Source organism: Typopeltis vanoorti, chromosome 14 (genome assembly GCF_054136105.1).
Source record: "Typopeltis vanoorti isolate ZY-2024b chromosome 14, IOZ_Tvanoo_1.0, whole genome shotgun sequence".
Classification (NCBI taxonomy): domain Eukaryota; kingdom Metazoa; phylum Arthropoda; class Arachnida; order Uropygi; family Thelyphonidae; genus Typopeltis; species Typopeltis vanoorti.
The window spans coordinates 83,418,493-83,445,450 of record NC_143562.1 but is presented as its reverse complement, the minus strand read 5'-3'; the positions used below and the strand labels follow the sequence as shown (position 1 = coordinate 83,445,450).

The 26,958-nt window shown below is 34.9% G+C and overlaps 1 protein-coding gene across 1 annotated transcript in view; it reads right to left on the bottom strand.

Moving 5' to 3' along the window:
- Positions 1 to 26,436, bottom strand: part of LOC150099717 (acetyl-coenzyme A synthetase, cytoplasmic-like) — a 109,866-nt gene extending 83,430 nt beyond the window's left edge. The window contains exon 1 of the mRNA XM_090404526.1: positions 26,054 to 26,436. Coding sequence (XP_090260652.1) covers positions 26,054 to 26,343 — 290 coding nt within the window. The 5' untranslated portion in view covers positions 26,344 to 26,436. The remainder of the gene's footprint in view (positions 1 to 26,053) is intronic.
- Between the last annotated feature and the right edge of the window lie 522 nt (positions 26,437 to 26,958).

The following is a 26,958-nucleotide window of genomic DNA, read 5'->3' as shown; positions in this document are numbered from 1 at the left end:
TTCATTAGTGACCGCTCTTAATGAACTATATTTAGAACTATATTAATTTTTCTTTCTGTCCAACTAATTTTCATCATCTTTCTCCGGCACCAAAGTTCAAATGCCTCCAACTTTTTGATGTCTTGTTTTGTTAGCATCCAGACCTCACAACCATATAATGCAATGCTCCATATGTATGTTTTCACTAGCCTTTTTTTGAGCTGGGTGCTAAGTCTTTTACTGGTAAAAATGTTTCTTCTGTTGTAGAATGCTTATTAGGTTATTATTTTATTTCCAGGTTTATTTTCATTGGATTTGCTTTACTTCTTAGTTTTGTTTTCTTATAATTAATTTTTAGGCTGTTGTGTGAAAATTTCTTCCATCTTTGTCAGGGTGGATTTCAGGTTGTCTTCGTTATCAGCTATGACTGCTATATCATCAGCAAACCATAGCCAGTTAATATCAATTCCATTTATCTTAATTCCTGTTTCTATTAGTTCTTTCAATTTATTTATTGCATCTTCAATATAGAGATTAAACAAGTATGGGTGAAAGAGAGTATCCCTGTCTTACACCTCTACGTATTCTTGCTATTGCGATTTTTGTTTTATTGCTGGCTGTTCCTATTTGGGCTTCTTGGTGCTCGTAAAGATTAAATATGAGCCTTCTATCTCTCCAGACTACCTTTATTGTTTTTAGGAGGTGAAACATTTGGTTCCAGTCAATACTATCGAAGACTTTCTCCAAGTCAAGAAAGACTATCAGAGTATTTTGATTCTTCTCAAATCTTCTTTCGATAACTGTTCTTAGAGCTAGGATTGCTTCTCTTGTCCCCCTGCTGTTTCCTGAATCCAAACTGGTCATTACCAATATACTTTTCAGCCTTCTTTGTTAGTCTTTTTTGCATAATTTTAGTAGTATTTTCGATGCATGTGATATTAAGCTTACTGTTCGATGATTTTCACACTTGTTTGCATTACTTACTTTAGGGTATGATATAGCATTGTGTAAGGTATTTGGGAATGATCCCCGTTTCATATATATCCTTCATGATCTTAAAAAGGTATGACTTAGTTATGTTTCGTGAATATTTTATTAATTCTGAGGGGATGTTATCAACGCCTGGTGCCTTGTTGGCTGACAATTCATTTAGTGCCCATTCAAATTCATCTTTTAATACAGTTGGACCAATTTTTTTCATATCAAGTCTTGTTTCATCTTCTATAGCCTTGGCATCTAGATCTTTTCCACTATATAGATCTTCTAAGTAATCCTTCCATCTTTCCAAAATTTCTTCCTTATCTATATGTTCCCCTGTTTCTTTTTGATAATTGTACTTCTTTTCTTGTTTTGTTGATTTATTCCTTTTATAATGTTATAAGCTTTATCGATTCTCCCAGTCTTTGTTAGATCTTCTATTTCTTTACATTTCTCTTTATACCGTTGTTCTTTTGCTTCTTTACACTTTCTATTTCTATTTATTGCTTTCCTCATTTAGGGATGTTCTAGGAATAGTATTTTCTGTTTTTTTTCCCTACGCCACTCCGTAGCTTAAATGGATTTCTAAGTTCGGTTTACAGAGTAGGGCTTCCAGATTGTCTAACTCTTGACCTACCCACGGCACTAATACTAATGTACAATAGGTTTATAAACTTTCCTCGCGGGAATTTCATTTCAAAATCCCTTTATTACCGTGCTGCATAACTTACATTACTCACCTAAGCTATCATAATCCCTGTCTTGAGGAAATCGTAATCCCTCATCGGAAAATAAATAAATAAATAAAAAGAAATAAAATAATAACCGCTCCTTACTGCCTCCTCGCAAGTAGTAGCATAGCTAGGTTTCATCGTCCTTGGAAAATTCTTAGGCCCTAAAACCTAGCTATGCTACTTTTTTTTTTTTCCCGCGTGTGCGATTTCGATATTATAATATATATTTTTTTTCAGTGGCCCCTTTCCGACACAGAATATAACTTTTCAGTTATATTCAGTTTTTATTAGCAAAACGTGCCGTATATTACGTTATTACGTATATTAGGTTATTACGTTAGATTACATTAGATGTTTGATAAGTGAAATTATAGCCTAAATTTTATAATCACGCAAATCTAAATTCTATTCTTTTAATGTAAACATTGTATTTTATATATTCATATTAAAACATAAGTGCAGTTATAGTTTTATCAGAGTTACAGGATTTTATTATGTCTATATAAGATATTATTAGATAAAAAAACGTGAAATAAGAATGTAATTAATTCGATTTCGCATTTGTATTCTGGAAAATGATTATTTTCCAGAATACAAATTCGATTTACGTTATTCAAAGAACTTTTTTCTGAATCATTTTAGTTTTGGTTTCAGTCAGTTTCTTTGTAGTATCAAAAATAACCAAACGAAATTATATGATTGTATTTTTACGGAGTTGGATTCCACTGCGCGATAAAGTTCTTTGAACAGCGTAAATATGTCACATACATCATGATCGCGTAGTATATAATAGTTCTGTAAACTCCAACTGATATTGAAAATGTATAGCTCGTTTATGACAAAAGAACTTACTGGCTGGTTGGTCTAATGGATTTTTCAACCTACATCCGGTATTGATGTAAGTCGGCACTGATGTAAGATGGAAACGTGATCATGGAAGGTGAACCCCCCCCCACCAAAAAAAAAACATCCAGGTAGATCACATAAAGAACAATAGAGAGAGAGAGAGAGAGAGAGAGAGAGAGTATGCGCGGAAATTGTAGCATCATTGGAAACTACATGAACACGAGCACTGATACAAATACAGAGATGTTCTGTGATTTCCTTCTTTTAATTGAAAAAAAAAGACAATATGACATTTTGTTGACGGACGTATGAGATATGATTTAGCTTCCTTTTCGAAGAATTTCATGGTAATTTTTGATATCATGGATTCCATATTCGGTCATATTACATCACTAAAGTTTTATAAACCACACTCTTTTCTTAACTCCTAAACGTGTTCCCTGCGATGAAATGAATTAAAAAAAAAAAGAGATTTTACTCAATGTATTGTTTTCATATTCATATGAACAGCGCAGTTTAATATAATGGAAAAACAGAATGATGTTATATTGCTTGAATATTCCTGTCATACCAATGAATAGGGGGGGAGAAGTCCGACCACACCTCCTCGCGGCCCCCCCTGGACCCTTGAAGCTCTTGACCAAATTTCTTATGGTCCGATTTCAAGGTGACTAACGTGGCAACGGCACCCATTTTCTAATGAAGAGTCATAAAAAGTTTTCAACCAATGCTACTGCGTCCGGGGAAGCCGACGCGTCTGGGGCTGCAGTCCGGGCTCCTGATGATAAATATGCTACGAGGACTCATATTAACATTTTGCAACTCAATATCAACGGTACTCAGAGAAAAATGGATGAACTCAAATACATGCTATATAAAAATAATATCCATATAGCTTGTCTACAAGAAACAAAACTAAATAAAAATTTGAACTTCAACATCAAAGGATACACAGTTCTTAGGAAGGATAGAGAAGAAAGAACAGGTGGCGGGCTTGCTATCCTTTTGAAGACCCCAGAAATCAAATTCAAAGAAATCACCCTAAATCAATATTTAAATAATGACAGTTCAACGGAAGCTCAAGCTGTTGAAATACATCTACCAAACCATTCTATTTCAATCACAAACGTCTATCATCCTGATAATACAAATATTGATACAGACATCATTGAAAAGCTAAGCGATTCTCTAACTGATGCAACCATTATACTTGGTGACCTAAATGCAAAAAGCCCAACGTGGGGCTCCCCCAATTTAGACCATAAAGGTCAACAATTGGAAGACCTCTTTACAGATTTGGAACTCACAACAATTAACAATGGACAGAGCACCTATCTTTCTAAAACTACGGGAACTGAATCTGCTATTGACATCACAGCCATTAATTATAGTATTGCATCAAGTGCACAATGGAAAATTCTGGGAAATGCCATCAGTGACCACAGACCCATAATAACAACACTAAACTTCAAGATTGAACAAGAACAGCAAACCAAAAGGACGTGGAACTTCAGAAAAGCTGACTGGACAAGGTTTACTCAAACCTTGGAGAGCCTCTGTCAAGATGAACCTGTCTCTGGAAACCTCGACAGAAAATTACAAATCCTTACTTCACACATCAGCAAAACTGCCAAAGCAACAATACCAAGAGGCCAGCGGAAAAACACCTGGATACCATACTGGAAAGATCACAATATTGATTCAATGATTACAGAAAGAGACAATATCAATGAACAATTCAGAATTAATAAAACTGATGATTACAGAAAGAAATTAATGGACATAACACACAAAATAGAGCAGGAAATTTGGAAGTGAAAACAAGAGAAATGGGCGGAACTTTGCAGTAACCTGGATCCAAGAAAAGACAGCCAACACTGGAATATTATTAGAATCCTAGACAATATCAAAAAAGAGAACCAACAGAAAACAAACTTCATCATAAATGCTGGCAAACAAGCTATTACAGATCAAGAAATTGCAAACACACTGGCAAAAACCTATTCAAACAACTCCAAACTTCAGTATAACAGAGAGGACAAGCCCCTCAATAAACTCACAAGTCAAATGCTAAAACAAGCAAGAACATACCAAACTAATGACATCTTCTCCGAAGAATTTACACTAAGTGAACTAAATTCATCAATCGAGAAAACTGCACCTAATAAATCCCCTGGTAATGATCTTATCTTTGGTCATATGGTCAAACACCTTGGCAAAAATGCCAAAGAACAACTTCTGGACATTCTCAATACCTCTTGGCGAACGGGCAAACTTCCAAAAGAATGGAAAAAATCAGTTATTGTACCCATCCTGAAACCTGACAAAAATGCTGCAGAATGTCAAAGTTACAGACCTATCGCATTAACTAGCATACTTTGTAAAATTACTGAAAGAATCATACACTCCAGGCTTATGCACTGGCTGACAAAAAATAAGAAAATCAACTACTACCAAACTGCTTATAGAACTCGTCATTCGACAACAGATCAATTATTCCATTTCTGCCAAACAATAATAGACTCATTTCAGGAAAAACCAACAAAAAAGACAACTGCCATATTCCTTGATATGACTGCTGCTTTTGATCGTGTTTGGATCAAAAAATTAATACAAACAATACATGATATTGGAATTAGAGGAAACGCTTTAATCTGGATTGCTGATTTCATCAGAGGAAGAAAGATCAAAGTCAGAATCAATACAGCAATATCAAAAGAGCGGAGAACCTGGGCTGGTGTTCCCCAGGGCTCAGTACTCAGTCCCTTACTATTCCTTCTATATGTCAATAATATTCATCCCTACCTTACAGAAGACACAAAAGTAACTTGCTATGCAGATGATATAGCCATCTGGCACACTAGTGCTAAAATCAAAGAATCAGAGGAAATTCTAAACAAATCCATGAGAGGATTAGAAAAATGGTCAAACGAACTCAAACTTAAAATCAACCCAGACAAAACAAAACTAAGTACATTTAGTACAGACAGGAAAAATAGACATTCCTACAATCCCAAAGTCATGATCAATAACAAGCTAATTGAAAAAGTCACAAATCCAAAATACCTTGGTATTACGCTTGATCAGGAATTACGTTTTGCACAACACATCTCTAACACTTCCAACAGAGCTCTAAAAAAATTAAATATACTGAAAAGGCTTTGTGGAACAAATTGGGGTGCAAAGCCAAAAATCCTCAAAACTACTTACACTACACTAATAAGGCCAATAATGGAATATGCAGCACCTATCTGGTCACCTTCGGCTTCATCGGTAAAGAAAAACCTAGACAAAATACAAGCAAAAGCATCCAAGATTATCATTGGTGCAGTCTCATCCACTAACAACATCAGAGCCCAACAGGAATGTGGGCTTGACCTGCTGGAGGACAGACGAAAATTTGCCACCATAAAATTCATAAATAATATCAGAAGCTACCAAAGTGATCATGTCTCCCTAAAAACCTATGAACATTGGAACCAAATTTGCAGACTTCACAGATCATCGACTTTACAATATGATGACACTATCAGGAAAGAAATAGGTCTTGATCAGCTAAATGTCCACATAAACAAAGAACCTCTATTTTCCAGTCCTTTACCTTCAAATACCTTCATAAATCTAAACCTTACCAAACTCTGTACAAAAAAAGAACCAAAAGAAATGCTTAAAGAAAAAGGCCTAAATACCATCAACCTTCTTTCATCCTCCAAACAGGTTATTTGTTATACCGATGGATCATCAGACACCAATATGATTAATGGAGGCGCTGGTGTTCTCCTTCTACTCCCGAAAGGTGAAAAACTTTCAATAAAAGTTGGATCTGGGAGAATCGCTTCCAATTTTACCAGCGAACTCTACGCAATAATTAAAGCACTAGAAGCCTACTTAAATCTATCATCATCTCAACAATCTGAAGGAATTATAATTTACAGTGACTCAAGATCAGCTATGGAGGCAATCAAAAATGGCAATACCAAGCTCACACAAGACATCCATAAACTCTTAAATCATCTAAAGTGTTTAGGTAAAAGTTGCATTCTACAATGGATTCCTGCTCATGTAGGCATTGATCACAACGAAGCAGCTGATAAATTAGCAAAAGAGGCCAGAGAACTCAACCAAGAAACTCATATGATAACTCTTGCTGATGCCAATGCACTAGCAAAAGCTAAACTAATTCCATTGAAATCAGTGATACAACATCAAATTCCCGAGATCAATGCTGACAGAAGGACCTCCACTACGATAGCAAGACTACGAACAGGACATTATAGAGGAATGAAGATCAATACAGATGATACGAGAACATATAGAAACTGCAACAACTGCCCCAATACGGAACTGACACCCACTCACATCTTTACCTGTCCAGCAATTACAGCAGCCTTGCAAGAAATAGATCCTAATCCTGAACAACAGCTCTATACAAACAAAATCACAGACATAGCCAAAGCAGTACGAGGAGCGCACGGAAACATCTAAGACTCTTCAAAGGACAAGACAACAACAACAACAACCAATGAATAGTACCAAATAGGATAATTCAAATATATAACTGTTTGGCCCACGCGCACCTAAATTAACACGTACAAGATAATCAAAATTAAAATATCCCTGTGTAAGGCCTTGGGGAGCGCAACCCAGTGATCCAAATGCTGAGAAACTTTGCAGGAATACATTGTACTTCTTGTTTTTGTTAGTATAAGGCAGTTCGGTTGTTTGAGGAAATGGACACATTTAACAAAATATAATGCAAGCTGCAATTGTTGGCTAAAGAAATTTATACAGAAAAAAAAAAGGCTAACTGTGCACGCCAGATTGGAGACGTTACTTATTTTTAAAGAAGCTCAATCTTGCTGTCGACTCAGTCACTAAGATGAGCTTAGAAGCATTTCTTGCTTGCTTAGTTTTCCTTGCCTCCTCCAATGAATCGTCGAAGAATTAATAAAGCAGCAGCTTTGAGGAATTACCTTTGTCCCATGTGTGTCCAGCTGGTTGTTTTACTGGTAAGTGCAGACGCACTTTTTTAAATGTTACGACCATACACGAGAGGTGTTGAATGGTCAACCTATAGTACGTTAGTACCGTGAATGGAAAAAAAAGGTACACTCCGTATACTACCCTTTATACCCATGTTTCTTCATTTATTATAGTATAGTACAGTTCTGTATGAAGTAATTTTATGTTATAATTTGTACATTGCATTATTTTACTGTGAATCAAAAAGTCAAATTAGTTAAATACATGCAAATAGACTTACACATTTCAGCATTCAATTCAGGAATATCTGCTGTTATCATATCGTATCATATTAATAACATAATATAAATAATAATAATAGTGATTTCCAAGTTACGACCTTTTCGATTTACGACAGGATCATTGGAACGGAACCCTGTCATAAAACGAAGTTGACTGTGTGTTTTCGAAAGTACCAGTTAAATACTAAGTCGCGTAATGTTGCAGTGTACTGTTTTTAAAAATAATTAAATGATTTCTTTATGTATTATTTTAAATGTTCAGGAAAATATTTTCAAACCATTAAAATATTTTAAGAACAATATTTTAAAATGATTTGTTTTATAATATGCGTTATGAGGAAAACAGTTATGGTATGTTTAAAAATATTTCTGTTAAATACAGTAATAAATACAAATATAAAGGAAATTATTTAATACATTATATACATACATTTAAATTAATAATAATAACAGTAATAGTAGCAGTAATAATAATAATAATAATAATCATTTTCTTTAACATTTTATTATTTCTCAGATAAATTACATACATTATATGAACACAATTATGCATAACAAATAATTATGATGAAACAGATTTCTCAAAATATAGGAGACCGAAGGCCATCCTACTTCCAAATGAAGATCTCTGAATCGCACCCACTCAGGCAGAGCTCTTAGCTCATAAACTTTTCCTCACACAGTAATCCTTATCAGATAGCAGGGAATAAAAAAGCATTTTGCTTCGCCCTTATAGTCAGCAACGTCTTGCGTCTTGCGTCATAACAAATAGATACATAATATAACTTCTGCCATCGCTAGTTTAACTGTCAGAGTCAGTTGTCGCATAAGAGATTGTGAATGAATGAATTCGAAGCGTTCTTCATTTTGATGAAATATCAAGGTAAGACTTTGATTAGATGCAATTTAATTGCAATCGCTTTCTTTAGCCTACACTTGGTATTGCTGGCAGTCCTTTGCGGCTGGGGAATATTCTACAAAAATTCCTGCTGGCAGGTCTTTAGACCTGCGGGATTTTTATTAACGCTCATACGCAGTTAAAACGATATGAGCGTACCTGACCTAGACGTATTCACTGATTTGCTCGATAAAGAGCCGGCTCTGTACTTATTGATAAACTCCAAAAGACGTTCAAGCTGACATGGCCTAATAGCATGATCGACCACGACATCATTATCGAGTCACTCGATAAAAGGCTAGCACTCACTTTTATTAAAAAGCTTCTACAAAAGTTTGAACGGGATTGGCCTGGCTACTTAAACTTATATTCTTCACCTGAAGTCGACGTTGAGGAAAATAAAGACTCTCCTCAAATGGAGGAAAAACTCAATCTAGTTGTCTCTACCTTTAATCCTTCTGATCAAGGAGAAATCCACGCTCGTAAGAAGAGAAAAACTCTCGCTGCTGAGCCAACAAATGATGTTGGTATGGATGAGGACGTTCCCATTACAGATCCCTCTGCCTCTCCCAATGAAACGGTGCCACCGATTAGCCTAAGGGAAAAGCAGAGATGGACAACACTAAGAACCATCATGGCTAACTTACAAATAAGTTATTGATCTGCTAAAAATGTAGACGAAGGCTTAAAAATTCAGCCCACCAGGGTGGCTGATTATAGAAATCTTACAAAGGAACTGAACGCAAGAGGAACTCAATATCACACATTTTCACTTGCCTCTGAAAAAAATCTGAAAGTGGTCCTACGAGGAGTCTCCGAGGATATTGACACGGATGAAATAGTTACTGACCTTAACTTACAGGATCTACTTCCCATAAAGGTTACTTGAATGTTTAGATCAAATAAGACACCTATGCCTTTAGCCTTAGTAGAAATTCACAACATTTACAAAGACATCTATAATCTAAAATCAATCTGTGGACTCAAAATAACCCGAGAACCATTGAGAAAGAAAGCATCTTCTGGGAAGTGCCACAGATACCAAAAATTTGGCCATGCCCAGAAGCTGTGCAAAGCTCAGTGCAGATGCCTAAAATGTGGCGAGAATCACCCCACAAACACCTGCGCCAAGCCAAAATCCACCCGGCTAAGTGCGCTAATTGTGGGGGTCCTCACCTTGCTAATTATAGAGGGTATACATCACCCCAAAATCAGATGGAAAGATCCAGATCATCGGTCTACCTCGTCATCTAGTGCGAGAGTTCCTGAAGCTCAGGAAATCCTCAGTCCTTCAAGAGTGAGATCATGACAACAGATGCTCGCCCATCGTTAACTAAGCCCCTTAAGAAAATGAATCTCAACATCAAGCGAGAACATATGCTGATGTGGTCCGCTCCAAACAGATAGTACAAACTCATAATCTAAATAATCCACATTCAAATCTATCAGCTATTATAACCTCTTCTCTTGCAAACATGCTGCACGATTTCAGCAACTCAAATCCATCACTAAGTGTTATTACAAAAAGATTCTTACAGCAAACCCAATCCATATTATCTGCACTCTCTGATGCATAGGAAAAAAATCGCCCCAAATTCTCTTAGGATTATTACTTGGAATGCCAACGTATCAAATATAAACTGTTAGAAATCCAGGAATTCAATAATAGATACAACCCAGATATATTTCTAATCAATGAAACTCACCTGAGGCCTGCTGACACACTAAAAATCAGAGGGTATCAGATTTACAGAAACGACAGACTTGGGTATAGAGGTGGAGGTACAGCCACCCTTATCAAAAACTATATCAGTCATCATTCAATAACCAACTCTACAACCACCAACCTCGAAATCACAGGAATGTATGTCCTCACAAACTCAATTGGAAACCTTAAAATTTTTTCTGCTTACAACCCTCCATTAAAGGCATTATTGACCTCAGATCTGGATGCCATCCTTGAAGTAAAAGGACCGGTCGTCATCGCTGGAGACTTCAATGCAAAACATCCTGCTTGGAACAGTAAATCTACCAATAAAAATGGTCGCATCCTTTCTAGCTACACAGGATCAAACTATGCTGTTGTGGCTTGACCCACTGAACCAATTCATCTCAGTACGTCTGGCACTGCTGACATCCTGGATATAGGTATCCTGCAAGACATTAAACTACAGTACAGTACAGTTAAATCACTAAACGAGCTGTCGTCGGATCACAACCCAATACTACTGCAATTGGGAGAACAAGAATGCCTGTCTCCTCTCTCTCATTCAGGCATATCGTGGGAGAGATTGTCTAAAGCACTTAAGGATCAAATTGGACCCGTCCCTCACATATGCACACCAGAAGATGTGGAATCTGCAGTGACTAGTCTCGCACAAAAGATAAGTCCGCTATAACGGCTGCAACCTTCCACAAACCTGTTCCCAAGCCTGGTCGTTTGCCTGAGAATATTATGGACCTGATCAGAGAGCTAGGAAGAGATTTCGTAACACTCGCGCTCCTCAGGACAAGACACTGCTTAATAGATTGAATGGAGCAGTAAGAGATGCACTTAAAACTCATAGAAACCAAGTTTGGGGTAAAACGTTGGCCTCTATCTCACCCATCTGGGGACGACTGAGAAACATCAAAAATAAAAACAGATCCCTCCTCCCCATAATCTCAGACCAGGGCCTGGTCCACACAGATGCAGAAGATAAGGCAGAAGCCATACTAAAGAATCTTGAGGAGCAGTGCAAACCTTTTTATTACAAATTAGATTTCAATCACTTTTACAAAATCCACAGACAGGTCAGGCATGCATTAAATCTCCCAGATACCAGTGCTGACCATATTGCACCTGCATCACCTGTTGAATTATATGATATTATTAAAAAACTTAAGAACAATAAAGAGCCTGGACCGGACGGCATCTCAAACAGGGTGATCAAGCTGCACTGCTGCCTCGAAAAGCTGTAGTGCACCTGACCAGTATAATAAATGCAATCTTAAGACTTCACTATTTTCCTTCCACCTGGAAACTGGCTGACGTAATTCTTATACATAAGCCAGGCAAAGAGCCACACTTACCGCAAAATTATCGTCCAATCAGTCTCATCTCCAATCTGGGTAAGGTTGCAGAGAAGGTCATCCTCTCACGACTCCAAACCTCAGTAAATGACCTAAACATCCTCCCTAAGGAACAGTTTGGTTTTCGGCAACACCATAGCACTACCCAGCAAATCCACAGAATTGTCGAATACATCACCACCAGTTACAACTGGCACAAGTGCACAGGCGCTGTTTTCCTAGACCAATCCAAAGCATTTGACAAAATCTGGCATTTTGGACTCCTGCACGAACTTATCTCAGCCGGTACCCCACTAAAAATGGTTCTAATCCATTCATATCTTCAGAATAGATCAATGCAAGTTAAAATCAACGGTTCTACATCGTCCCAGCGCCATACCTTTGCTGGAGTGCCGTAGGGATCTCTACTGGCTCCATTGCTGTTTTCTGTATACATGTCAGACATCCCACACAATCCGATGACTTCCATTTTGGCCCTGCATGCGCGATACGGCAATACTAACCAGATATCCAGATATCTCAGACCCCATTTCATTACCAGAAAGCTTCAAGAAAACTTCTAAAGCTGGAGGGTTGGTTCTCCAAGTGGAGATTGGAAGTCAACCCCATGAAAAGCTCAGCCGTTCTTTTCTCAAAAAGGCCAATGTCTCCTGCAGGAGATGTGTTACTATTCAATACTAAAATTCCCTGGCAGGCAGAAACAAATTACCTGGGTGTAATTCTTGACAAAAAGCTATCTTTCAACCAACACATCATGTCTACGTGCGCAAAGGCATCTAAAGCCATAGCTCAGATCTATCCGCTAATTAATAGAAATAGCAAGCTCAGCAACAGAATCAAATTGCAACTATACCAGATGACGATTCGTCCTATAATCACCTATGCCTCTCCGGCGTGGAGCCACACCTCTAATACTAACATTATCAAAATACAGCGAGTGCAGAACAAGTGCTTGAGAATGATACTGAACGCCCCGTGGTATGTTAGAAACGATTAACTCCATAGAGAGACAAATATTCCCTATATTTTCTCTTTTCTACAATCCTTAGCATCCAAGTTTTCCTAAAGACGTCCACCCATCCCAACGATTTGGTTCAGCAAGCTGCAGCATACAAGGCAACGGACATATTCAAATATAGAAGATCAAAAGCTATATTAGCCTCCTATAACGATGCATAATCTCCATGCCCATTCAGAGCGAGCAAACTGCTCGTAAATTTTATCCTCACTGTAACCACTACAGATAGTGGGAAATATGAAAAGCATTTTGCTTCACCCCTAAAGACATAAATGTCAATTATCAAAACAAATACTTTCTCTACATAAAGTTTTTTTTGAATAATAATAATAATAATAACTGTTTACAACGTATATTATTATAATATTCATAATGATGATTATTGCAGATGTTTCTTTTATAATCACTGTATATTGCATACTTTTGTTACAGTTATTACATACATTACATATATTTGATTACATATGATACATCACTTACATTTGTTTACATATGATACATACATTACATGCATTGCTTTACATGTGATACGTACATTACATGCATTTGGTTAGATATGATACATCTTAGATGAGAATTAATTTCTCTGCTTTAATGCTCGAAGCTTATATGTAAGCTTATCTGAGGATGACACCAGTTGGTTATTATTTATTGGTTTTTTTTGCTGTGTTGGGAAGCTATGAAATCTATGATTGAGAAATTCGCGCACACGTACGCGAATTTCTCAATCATTCAAATTCTGTGATTGAATATACAGGGTGTTCGGGATAAATTTGACATATTTATAATTAATTATATTTTTCCGTAAGTTACATGTATTAACACACACTTCTCTTCATTTAAAAGTTTGGACCCTTCTTCATTCATATACAAGATGTCAGAAAGGATGGATAGCTGGAACCCACCTGAATCATGGAAGAAAAATGGTTGTCTGAAAATTTCTACGACTTCACCAGTCCAAATGTTTGGCCTCCAAACTCCCCAGACCTTAACCCCATGGATTATTTTGTATGGGGCGCAGTTGAAAAAGACACCAATCGCACTTCCAGTAATACAAAAGCCCAGTTAATGGATAAAATTAAAACAGTTTTTGCGGCCCTTCCCAGGGAGACTGTAGCATCAGCTTGTTCGAGGTTCCGAAGCAGAATTGAAGCTGTGATCGATGCTAATGGTGGTTATTTTGAGTAAATCTTGTTGATAGTATTGTAATTAACTCTGCCTGTAATGTTTTTTTGTCAATTCATTAAATTTAATAGATACAAAGAAGATTTTCTTTTTCCTTACGAAACTGTCAAATTTATCCCGAACACCCTGTATATTATTCAATCATAGAATTTCTCAATCGTTCATTCGTGCGTGCGTGCACGCACGCACGCACAATAACTTGGAATGCATTGATGTGTCGCTGAATTGGAAGCCTGAACGAATGTATTGTGTTTCGTTAAGTTTGTATGGTATTTTGGATGCGTGTTTCTTGTATGTCCTTAGTGCCTCTTTCCAGGCTATTGTAGTTTGTAAGGTTTCTGTATTCAAAAGGTAATTTGTGTATCATATCTGGGATGTAGAAGTTTCGCGTGACCTTTCCGTAGTGATTATTGTATTTATATGTCATGTAATTAGTTGTCTGAGGTCTTGTTATACGTTATGTATTTCTGACTGTCCTGTAGTTAGCATCGAAATAATGTTTTAGCAAAGCTGCATAGTGACATAAATGTTTTGCTGTCAGTATTTTGTGTTCTGACATTGCAATGTATATAAGGTCGTTATTTTCTCTTGGTTCCCAAAAGATCAGTTTTATCATTTTGTACTGTAGCGACATTAATCTACTTAATTTGTAGGGTGCACAGAAAGCAAGCATACGTTGTTATAGCGTATCTTAGTATATTTTGGTATAGTGCTTTGTATATTAGTGTATTTAGGGGTATGAGAACTATGTCTTTTAACCTGTAGAGTTTGCCACTTATTGTTCGGAGTTTGTGGTGTAGATGGTTTATGTGGCTATTCCCAGTTCATATCTGCATCGAAGTAAATTTCAAGGTATCGTATTGTTTCAACCTGGGTGATTGTAGTGGTTTTGCTGTTCTGTGTGTTTTTTATGTTGGAAAGTGGATGTTGGATGGTTATATATTTGTTATCAACTGGTCGAGTTAGTGGATTTCTGAGTATCATTAATTTTGTCTTTTCTGAGTTTAGGTGTATGGAGTTTTTCGTGAGCCAGTCTATGAGCAGATTTATGTCATGTTGCATAGTTGTTTGGACTATGTTTGCATTATTATGGATGGATATTATTGCTGTATCGTCTGCGTATTGGAAGATCTTACCTTTGAGAGGTAGCTGATTAATGTCGTGCGTGTAAATGTTGAATAGAATTGGGGAGAGTACAGCTCCCTGTGGTACTCCACAGGTTACTGGCAGCTCTCTCTGCTTCGGTTTGATCCGATACGTGTAATATGCTTTCTATTTTGAAGGTAGTTTGTAAACCACCTGTGAAGAGGCCCGTCTATTCCAACATGCCTCAGCTTTTCTAACAAGGTTTGATGTGTGAGTGTATAATGTGAGTGAGTATATTACGTGTGTAAAGTCTTCCAAGAGATATGTTGTTCCCTTATTTTTCTGAAAACCATATTGTGTTTTGGGGATAATATGAAAGGTCTCTGTATATGTTGTGAGTTTCTTCAGTATGGTCCGCTCCATGATTTGATTGATAATTGGTAATGTTGCTATTGTTCTATAATTGCTGATTAAATTTCTTTTTCCATATTTGCATATAGGTGTGATTATGGCGGTCTTTAGCATACTTGGTATCTGTCCTGTTTTAAATATTTTATTTATTAATTTTAGTAGGATAGGACTTAAAGCAGTTGCATGTTGCTTTATATCTTTAGGTCTTATACCATCAATTCCTGGGCCTTTGTTGTTTGATTTGATGTATTGCAGAGAGAAATTCCGCTTCTTTTATGGTTGGGAACCATAATGTCTCTTTAATTGTGGTCCAAGTGGAGGGTCACGGTTTGTGATTGGGGGAATATTTCTGTGCAGTTCTTGGATGGAGTCTGCAAATTATTGGTTAAAGTCATTTGCTAGTTGTTGGATAGGTTTTGCGTCTTTCATGAAGCTATGTTTTATGGTTTCGGAGGCGGTGGTGTTGGGAACACAATTTAGCATCTCATTGATCAGATGCCAGGTTTGTTTAATGTTGTTTTGTGCAGAGGTTAGTTTGTCTCTGTAGTAGCTTCTTTTTGCATTTCTGTATAATAATAATAATAATAATAATAATAATAATAATAATAATAATAATAATAATAATAATAATAATAATAATAATAATAATAATAATAATAATAATAATAATAATAATAATAATAATAATAATAATAATAATAATAATAATAATAATAATAATAATAATAATAATAATAATAATAATAATAATATTATTATTAATATAATAATAATAATAATAATAATAATAATAATAATAATAATAATAATAATAATAATAATAATAATAATAATAATAATAATAATAATAATAATAATAATAATATATTTCTGTTAAGAATTTAAGAATTTTTGTTAAGAACTAAGAGCCTTGCAACAATATTTCCCTCATTAACTGTAATTTTGGCACACGCTCTTAAAATCGGTCACCTATTTTTTTCTCAAGGGTCAAATATTACTTTGGGTTTAATTCTTTCGGGCTATTTTCGAGATTTAAAAAACAGTCATTGAAATGAATTCGTTATCAAACCTTGATGAACTATAGGATAAAATTATGCAATATGTCCAGCATATATCCCAACCTCCAAAATGACAGCAAACCTTCGCATGCACTACGAAACCTGCCTTGAATGACAACGTGCCCATTGCGAGCACGTAATCTACCGTCGTTAGTGCTTTATTCGACCAAGATTCCGCCGATAGTTGTGAATATACATATCATCAGGTGTAAACATATATTTCTTTGTTAATAGATCCGTTTATTCCTAACATATATCATTGTAATTATTTAATACTATTTTTGTGCCATATTGTAGCATTTGAAATAGATAATTCGTGTGTCATAGTAACAGAAAAATCAGGAAAGAAATATATACAGAAAAAACTGAGTAACAACTATTGAATAAAATTCTTTAGATTGACCTGTGTGTCTGACACTACCTTACACGGAATTCCTGCAATCTCTTCTTTAATTAGATTCAATGATTCTGTATCAGTTCCATCTAGTGTACTAGATGGAACTGATACAGAACTGACTGATACTGATGGATCCTCAATTTTTTTATAAAAATAGGCTTTCTTATTAGTGAATTTAAGATTTTAGCAATATGTCCCTTTTTTGAACATATATATATATATATATGTTCAAAAAAGGGACATTTGAACATATATATATATATATATATATATATATATATATATATATATATAACACTTACATTTTCTTTCACCTAAATTGTGTTTCTGGTAATAACGGCCCTTAAACTATAAACTTTCATGTGATTCATTATTGTGTACAGTCAGCTGATATTGAATATTCAGAATCGCTTTAAAATTTCATGTTGTGTTTTCGTAACAGGCGAAATTTTATTATCTATTCTTTTTAGAAAAAATGAAACTTATAAACCTTTTAAAAAACGTTTTCAAAAACGTTTTTCAATCTTTTCAATTTTCTTTATTAAAATCATTTTTCTGAGAAATTAGCCAGTCAATTAACAATCATTAACGTTTTCTCAGAATTAATCTGAGAAAACATTTATGATGGGTTAATTTTCTTTCATGAGTTTCAGAGTTATTGATATTATCTATTACTTGGAGAGACTTTGGTAAATTAGGATTCACACTCTGACTTAAGGAGTCTTCCATCTAAGCAACCTGTAGAGCTTTTTCAATAGTAGTCATATCAAGTTTATAAACAGCTCCTTTTAATTCAGATTTCAAACCATTCCTAAACTGAAAGAAAAGTGTTCTCTCAACATATTCAAAATTAAATTCATCAGTCATAAAACTATACAACAGATTTGTCATTTTATCATAAAACTGGTGAACAGATTCTTTATTGGTCTGAACACAGGAATGAATTTTCCACAGATTAGAACCTAATTCTTCCTTATTAGAAAATTCATTAATTAAAATATCTTTAAATTCTGCATAACTTGTAACTTTTCTGGGTCTTCTGGAGTTCTGGGCAGGATGTTTAGCTTTTCCTTGACGTTTTGACTTCAAAACCAGAGTAATAATTTCCTAAATTTGAGACAGTCTCCGATAGAATTAGAAGCGTTTTCATTTATTATTCTACTTAGATTTAGTGTATATAAATACACTAAATCTATGTCTGATGACTCAACTCTCTTAATTATTTCTCAGAATTATCTTATCGTCGACTACACCATTGGAAGAAGGTTTTAAAACTAGTTTTTATTATTTGTAAAAGATTTAATGTATTATTTATTTCTTAAATCTTGTCGTGGATTGCACCATTGCGAATAAGTTTTAAACTATTAAATATTGCCTGCTGTGCCTGTCATAAAAATAGTTTGCGAGTGGTATCAGATTTCTATACTGAAATCTAAGCAGACAAGTACGATCCCGGATATATGTAATTTTGCTATGATAATTCTCTCATATTCTCAAAATTCAGTCTAAACTTCGATAATAATTAAATAAACTGCGACTTCACACTCTAAATATAAAAAACGAAGAACGTTTTAATAATATTAAGATCCATTTAAAAAAAAAATATATATATATATATATATGCACAATATGCTGAAGTTTACTTCAATAACAGAAACTTGTCTTAAATCCTAAAAAGACAAACAAACAAATCTCACCTTATCTGGTTTGGGGGTCATGAATATACCAGCTAAAACGAACATAATGTCTCTTAACTGGATCTGGACCTCTCTTGAACAACAAAAAAAAAAGAAAAAAAAAGAAAAAACACTTTCTTTATTCCATCGGCAGAAACAGTTCCTTTCCCGAAAACTACTTTATATTGGAAATAACTGTAGATTTTCTAATCTCAAAATATACGAAAAGTTCACACACTTTATTGTAAAGTCTTCAAATTCGAACAAACACTGTTTAGCGTTCCTCCTTCAATGCCTTCTAGAAAAATCCCCAAAAACGTTTCTTCTTTTTACGTATATTATTTCTGGGAAAACTCCCATGTTACTCCTCTTAATAAACTATTATAATTACGGCTATTTTGCCTGCTTCCGTTTAGGAGTGCTCTTCTTTTTACTTTCATCTTTAAGATTCAGAATCGTTTTCCTCTTCCTGTGCGAATTCCCAAAGAAAAATGATAGAACACTTAAAAATTAACTAGCCCTATTTATTACTGAAAAAGCCGCTAAATCATTACTACACTAATGGAATATTTATTATCCGATAAATATTTCTCTTCCTCTATGAGAAACGTCATTTATTAAGTTCCAAAGTTTCTATTAGCTTATCTTCAGCAAGTGTTATTCCAGTTACTCTCGTAACATAACAGCTAAATAGAATACTCATCAAACGTTCTTCTCATTCCAAAACTTTTTCATATCTCAACATATCTGTATCTCTATCTCTGTTTGAAAGAAAAGTGTTCTGTTTACTTAGTGTTCTTTTCATTCGCACATATTCCAGCGCGTACGATATTTCCGGTTCTTCTTCAGTCGTGAAGTAATGGAAACCGCTGTGATATTACATATTATCTGTACGGCGTTTTGCTTGAAAACGGTAAAAACTCACATTTTCAGTCAACTAAGTAAGTATTTTCAACTTATATATTTTAAACATACACGAATACAACATACACGTATTCAAAAGCTAAGGACGAACTACATTTTTACCTATATATTAAAAACAAATTTCATGACTACAGCCAAATATGGACATACGTTTATTGCCAGCATACTATTAAATTATGTTACACAAAAAATGTGTTATAAAGTGAGTACAAATTAAATTGCGATACGCTTTTAACAACACTTACAAATGTCCAAAGGACGTAGTTAAGGAATTAATGTATAGAGCTTATAGAAAACTATACGGAGGGACATTTCAGTATGGAATATATCCGCACTGAACTCCGATGCAACTCTCACAACGTCATCATGTTTTGCACCAAAGTGATTCAGGTGTTTTTGAGGCAAACTGTTCCACTTCTCTTTCAGAGCAAGTTTAAGGCCTTGATTGTTTTCTGGGCAGAAATTTCGAGCGGCAGTGCGTCTCCCTATTGCGTTTCAAACGTGTTCTATGAGATCTGGGGAGCGTGCTGGCCACTCGATTCGATTAATATCCTCGGTCTCCAGAAGTATCTCTACCACTCTCGTGCACGATGTTATATGGCACTGTTATCCATAAAAATGAATTCTTCGTCTACAGAAACCACGGAACAATCTAACAATCTAACATGACGTTGAAGAACTTCTTTGCAATATCGTACATTCAGTCACAATTGTTTTTTTCCAGGACGTGTAACTCGGTACGTCTATTAAGCATAATGTCCCCCCACACCACGACCCCTAGCACCGTCGTATCTATCCCTTTCAAGAACATTCTCGCGATGATAAGCAGCACGCCAGATCAAGTGTCGATCGGAAGGACTATAACGACTCTCATTTGTAAAAGGTGCATTAAGCCATTAGTGTCTTGTCCAGTTTTTGTAGATACAATACCACTGAAAACTTGCTGTACGATGAGTTGTGGATAAAGGGGCATAGACTACAGGCTTTCGGGAGTATAGGCTTACTTGTTACAGATATCTTGCTACAGTTTGTCGAGATATCGGCGTATCTGTGCTAGAATGGAACCGACTTGCAAGCTGACCTGCCGTGGTACGTCGATTACGTTTTGCTTGTTGTCGATTAATTTTAGCTTCCGTCTTTTCAATAGTCATCCTCCTTTGCCCATCTTGTCTGTCTGTCTGTCTGTCTATATAAATCATCCTGCGAGAACTATATATCATATTTATTAACTATTGCTCTTACAAAACTCATTTCTTATATTATGTAGAAGATTCACTTAAAATAGTTCATCGAAAGGAAACTTATCGAATGAATAATTAGTCGAGTAATGGCAAAACAATTGATTAAACAAAAGTTAACCGACCATGCAACATGCAATCCATCGTCAGGCAGTTTCTTGAAACGGGGGGAATCGTCGAATGAAAATTTCATTGAAAATTCACAATCCATCGAAACAACAAATCATGCAGTGAATAATTCACGGTAAAATGAGCAGTTTCATCAAACCTGGATCAATTTTCAAATTCATCCCTGTTTTCATAATTCCAGTACTAAAATAACTAAATTTTTAAAAAAATGTTATATAGTAATAATAAACATATTTATATCAAGCAAGGAAAGTTTTACTTTGGCATTGAGCGTCCGTAACTCAGTTGGGATTCAACGATGCCCATCGGTTGGAAAGTACTGTGATCGAAATACCGTTTAGGATGCGAAGAATTTTTATCACGGCCTTTCAGTTGAAAGTGAGTTAGCTGGTTTCATACTGAGGCGGAAGGGTTTTTCGGGTTTTTCATCCTGCAAAACAAGCGAACCGGCCAAGAGATCACAACACAAGCAATTTATATAAAAAATATGCTAAAGGCAGAGCGCTAACCACCCTGTCCTGCAATAACAGTTAGGAAATCCAGAGGTGCTTGGAATGCTATGGGCTAGTAAAGGCCTATCAAAACCATAGAAAGAAGAAGAAATAACTTTGGAATAATAATACTTTTCAGGCAGAGAAAAATTTGAAGTTATAAATGCATGATACAACTCTACGAATGGTGGATCAGATATGAGAGACGGACGATTTTCTCGTCTCTCAAAAAAACACCTACTGCGAAAATATTATTACCACTATATAAACTATATCACAGTAGATCTAATGTTTTAATAATGGCTGAAATGCTTATAAAAATATAAATAAATGTTTAATAAGTTAAAAAGAAAAACATTTACTGCTGGTGATAATAACTACGAATAAAAAAGCAGTATGGAGATCTTGCTTACCAAATATAATTTTAATTTTTATTGAAATACTTATGATGCTGTTATTTTCAATGTATATTTTCTGTATAATCACCTGAAGGTAATTTTAGATGTACCTTACAGCTACTCTAATTAATAACAAGGAATGCTTACTTTGTTTTTCATATATATGTGTGACACATATTTTGATTTGTGGCATCTTGACAAATAAATACTCGCAATTTGATCATGTCGTGGCTTTACAAGAGAATTGAAAGCACTCGCTGAATGGGCAAATAAGTGGAGTTTTCAATTTAATGTTGTGATGTGTAAGGTTCTGAAATTTGGGAAGCAAAGATAGTTAGAGTACATAATTGACGGAAATATCTCAAAGGAGATGAGAGATTCGGGAGTGACTTTGGACAAAGATCTAAATTTTTGGGATCATAATGCTAAAATTCTGAGGACAGCACAGCGGATAATGGGAATGATGCGGAGGGAATTGATTTGTTGAGGTAAGGATGTTATGGTTCCATCGTGTAAGTCTTTGATCAGGTCACATATGAATTGTGTAAAAATTTGATCACCTGGTTTTCAAAAAGATGAAGGTATGTTGGAAAGCATCCAGAGACGATTGACTAAGGTGGTTTCTGGTCAGTGGAATGTTCAGTATGAAGACAGATCGAGAAAATGCAATTTGTAGAAACTGGTGGATAGGAAGAGGGGATATAATTGAGACATATAAGTTGTTAATGTAGAGGATGTTTTGCATAGAATGGGTAAAGACAGTGAGAGAATAAGATGTCATCATTGGAAGCTGTATAAGGAGAGTGTGAGCAAGTGGTGGGGAGCAGGTTTATTGCACGGAGAGTGGTTAGTGATTGGAGTGCATTACTCGAGAGTGTGGTGAGTGTGGACGCAGTGAACATATTTAAGGCGAGGTATGATAAACTGTGAGTGTGACAGCGGGACCTCCCACGATGAGTCTTTTGACTCCTTGGAGATTTGATAATAGTAATAGAACTTTATTCCCAGTAATGATCCACTACTGGATCATTACTGGGAATAGAGTTCTATTACTATTATCAAATATGTCGACTGGTATTCAATTTTTGAAGGATAACTCACTATCAGTTTTCTGTCTTATCATGCAATTATCATACTTGGCTTTTAATTCCTTTATGATAGAGGGCTATTAACTGTATAGAAGTTGCGACCTTGAGACTACCTGACTTAATATTTACTTGGAATTTCCTGTACTAGAAATCTTCTTCCAATAATTGAACTTTTTGCTTTGCTTTACATTTTGTTTATTTTATTAGTGAACACTTCGATGAACCGGGAACTCATCGAAGGAGGCCGCATATCACTTTCAAGTGATATGTAGCCTTCATTCACGCCTTGTATTTACCACCTCCAAAGGCAAGCATTTGAATCATGCGCGCTACTCTATGAGAACAATATCTAGCTCTCACTCCTTTCTTGACTGAATTCGTTCTTATTTTCCATGGTCACTCTTTCGTCCCCTCTCCAGTCTATATCAAATGAAAGCTTCCATCTAACGATATCTTATATGACCCTCTCAGAAGTTTGTAGATATCTGTTATATCACCCCTCCTTCTCAGTTTACTAGTGTTTGCACTCCACATACTCTCTCTCAATCTGTCCTTGTAACCTATCTTCCTTAATCGCAATATCATTTGTATAATTCTTCCTTTCACTGCTTCCACAACACAGATCACATCTGTGCAGATTAGGTAGGACGTGCTATCTATTAAAACTAAAAAATCCCTAGGTTGATTAGTTTATTTTAGCATACTCCTACGAATATGAAACGCCATTGATCTCTCATCGTACCAAAATCCATATAACTTTACTAATATTGAACGAACAACCATTTTCAGCCTCTTCAAATCATTCTGCAAGTGCTGCAGACATTCGCATTTTTGATTACCCTCCCTGTCTTTTCATCATAATTATCAGCAGCAAACAGCTGTATGTCTCCGGTCAAATTTTAAGACATTCGGAAGGATGTCATCAATGTAAAGATCGAATAATAATGGCACAAGGACTGACACTATGGTACACCACTGGTCAGCACCTTAAATCCTGCGGTCTCAACCCCCCCCTCCTCGCACACCAATTTTTGATATCGATTGATCCATCCACAGAAACGCCACCAGAACAAACAGAAAATAAAGTTCAATGCAACCATGACAAAAACGGTCATGGATAGATATCTATCGAAAACAAATGTCCTCAGCATTTTGTATTGAACAGTAAATGTAATAACAAAGACTGTACATATGTAAAAAAATATTATCAAAAATTAATGTACTCAGTATTTTGGGTACTGAATTTTTGTGGTGATCAAAAATATAATAATAATAATAATAGTAAATTTTGATATTGTACAAAAATATTATAAATTAGCTTACTTCATAGATTACCATTTCCTTTCTTTTACTTTATTTTAATCTATGATTTACACACACACACACACACACACACACACACACACACACACACACACACACACACACACACACACACACACACACACACACACACACACACACACACACACACACACACACACACACACACACACACTAAAAATTAAGAAAATCATGTAATATGTTATTTTATACCTCTGTTTCTTTTAATAGTGTGTTCTAGTTTTTGAGGTAATTAGTACTCTAATTATGTTTGTTGTTTAAGCCAACAAAATATTAACGAAAATAAATTTGTACCAACCTAAACAAAGAGATTTTAACTGCTGATGTATGTGATAATAACAGATATGTCATCATAAAAAATCATTATTATTAATAATCTTTGACCGATATATTTTAAGATATCTTTTGATTAACTTTCTTAATTATTAATAAAATAAAATAAAATCACAGATTAGATTCATAAAAATAGTAAATTTTAGAAAATATCTAACCATTTTTAGGATTGACCTTTGTAAAATAACATGTTTGAATGTTATTCAAGATTATTGTACATGTGTATTTCGAAGAATAATAAAAGAATGAATAGGGGAAAAAAAATTTACTTGGCATCTTCATTGACGAATAACGGGGAATCTATTTCCCTTCCCCTTCCACGTGTATTTTGTTCTAAAAATCTCTTGTTTTCCGACTTGTATTTTTCTCGAGGGGGAAAAGCCCCTCCACCTCCTTATGAGACAGACTAACTCAATTGAAAAAGCCCAAATGAAGTTTCTTCGTGTATTTGATTAAAAAAGCAAGAAATTTACTAATTTTAATTTTAAAATACTTTAATTATCGTGTTATAAAATACTTTAAAGTTAATGCATATAATGCATTATTCTAACTTCCTTTAGGAAATAAAAGGCGTTCTCAAAGGTTAGTACTAAAACTAGTTTACAAAGATTGGTATAAAAGAGTCCTGCATATCAGTAGGTATCTGGTAGTTGAGTTCATGGCTATCAACAATTAACAACGTAATGGTGAAAATCTGAAATAGTGATTTTGATTTTTTTGAGTTTAAAATGTAAGCAAAAATCGAATAACTTGAAAAGTGAAAACAAAAAAGGTTACAGAAAAGCTTCAACAATAAAAGACACAATTTGTTGAATATTATGTTTTTAATCTATATAAGTTTTATATTATTTTATCTATATATAAATAAATACACTTATAATTATTATATTCTTAAATCAGAAAAATGGCGCACTAAAAATAGGACGAATGGATACTAAAATACTGAATCCAGTGTTTATGCTCACTGTTCATAAAGAACATGTTATTAAAGTTCACAAATTCATTTTCAACTGATATATGTAATTTTTGTTTGTTTAATCTCGAAAAATACTTTTTCGAAGTGTGCAATCCAATTACATGCAATTTATGATATATTCGTAATATTTTAATATCTTCAGTTTTTTTTTTTTTACTAACATTTACGAACGTTAGTGTTTTGCAAACTATATGGATAGCGTAAATTGAAGAACAGTTCACATCATATCTACATTTCAAATGAATGGAAATTCGATAACAATATCTTTAAACCCCTCGATGTCTTAAATTTTCTTATTCTTAAGTGAGTGACATTTCAAATCACATATGTAAAGTCAAAGAGCGAGAGATTTGCCAACTCTTAGCAGATGAGTAATAGAGACAGCATAAAATAAATAACGTTAAAATTTCTGGTTAATGTAATTCGACTATCTAAATAATTATAATTGCAATACAAGAAACACAAAATGAGCAATAGAAATAAACACTTAACAGTATTAATAAAAAGCGATTTAGTTTCATAAAACTTACCAATAGTACGCAATCTGATCCCCCAATCCTCGTTCCACATGTCTGTCCAGTAGATTATAACAGATATTTGTGACAGCACCTTTCATCCAATGCACAAAAACGGGACCCTGCGATACATCCCAGTTATATTCAAAAAAACTCCCCTCCTCGGGTGGAACCTTCCAGTAAAATTCCATAGCAGCCTCCCACCAAAAACTTGAAGGATTTTCGATGGATTTTTTATGCATTTCTTTAAATTTGTTTTCGGACACTCCATAATGTTGATTAAGCGGAATCCTCACGGATGTCATTTTTTTTTTGTCGTGGATTTTTATCTTTACGTTTCTCCGGAATACTTTAAGCCACAAGTAGAACAGTGTTTGAATGATGAGGACACATGTCGTTAAGAAAAAACTTGAGTTTCTTCTTCACGACGCACGTGATAAGCGCTACTGCTCATATACAGTAGCGTATGTACCCCTCGTGTATCCTTGAGTAATAAAATTATGTCTGTCAGCGTATCATATCGGTAAGGTTTTGATAGCATCGATTATTTTGGTTGGAATGAAACACAGTAATATTTTAACATCTGCATTCGTAGGATATTTATTTAATTAAACCATGAGCGTCTGGCAGTTGAACCTAGACAGTATTACATACCTGATGTTAAAGAAATCTCGTTAATCCATTTATAGAATAAATTATGTTTTGTCTGTTATATGTTTATCTTGTATTTCTAGTTACATATGTCCATTCTGTTTAGAAACATTTATAAATTCGTATCCATTCTAAGAGGCTACAATTCTAATGACTGGTATTACATATAATACAGAGAGATATTTTAATTTGGAAGGTTTTTTTTTTTTGGCTTTATTTCTTATCACATGTGCTATGTGTATGTCGAAATTTATTTAAGGCTAATAATG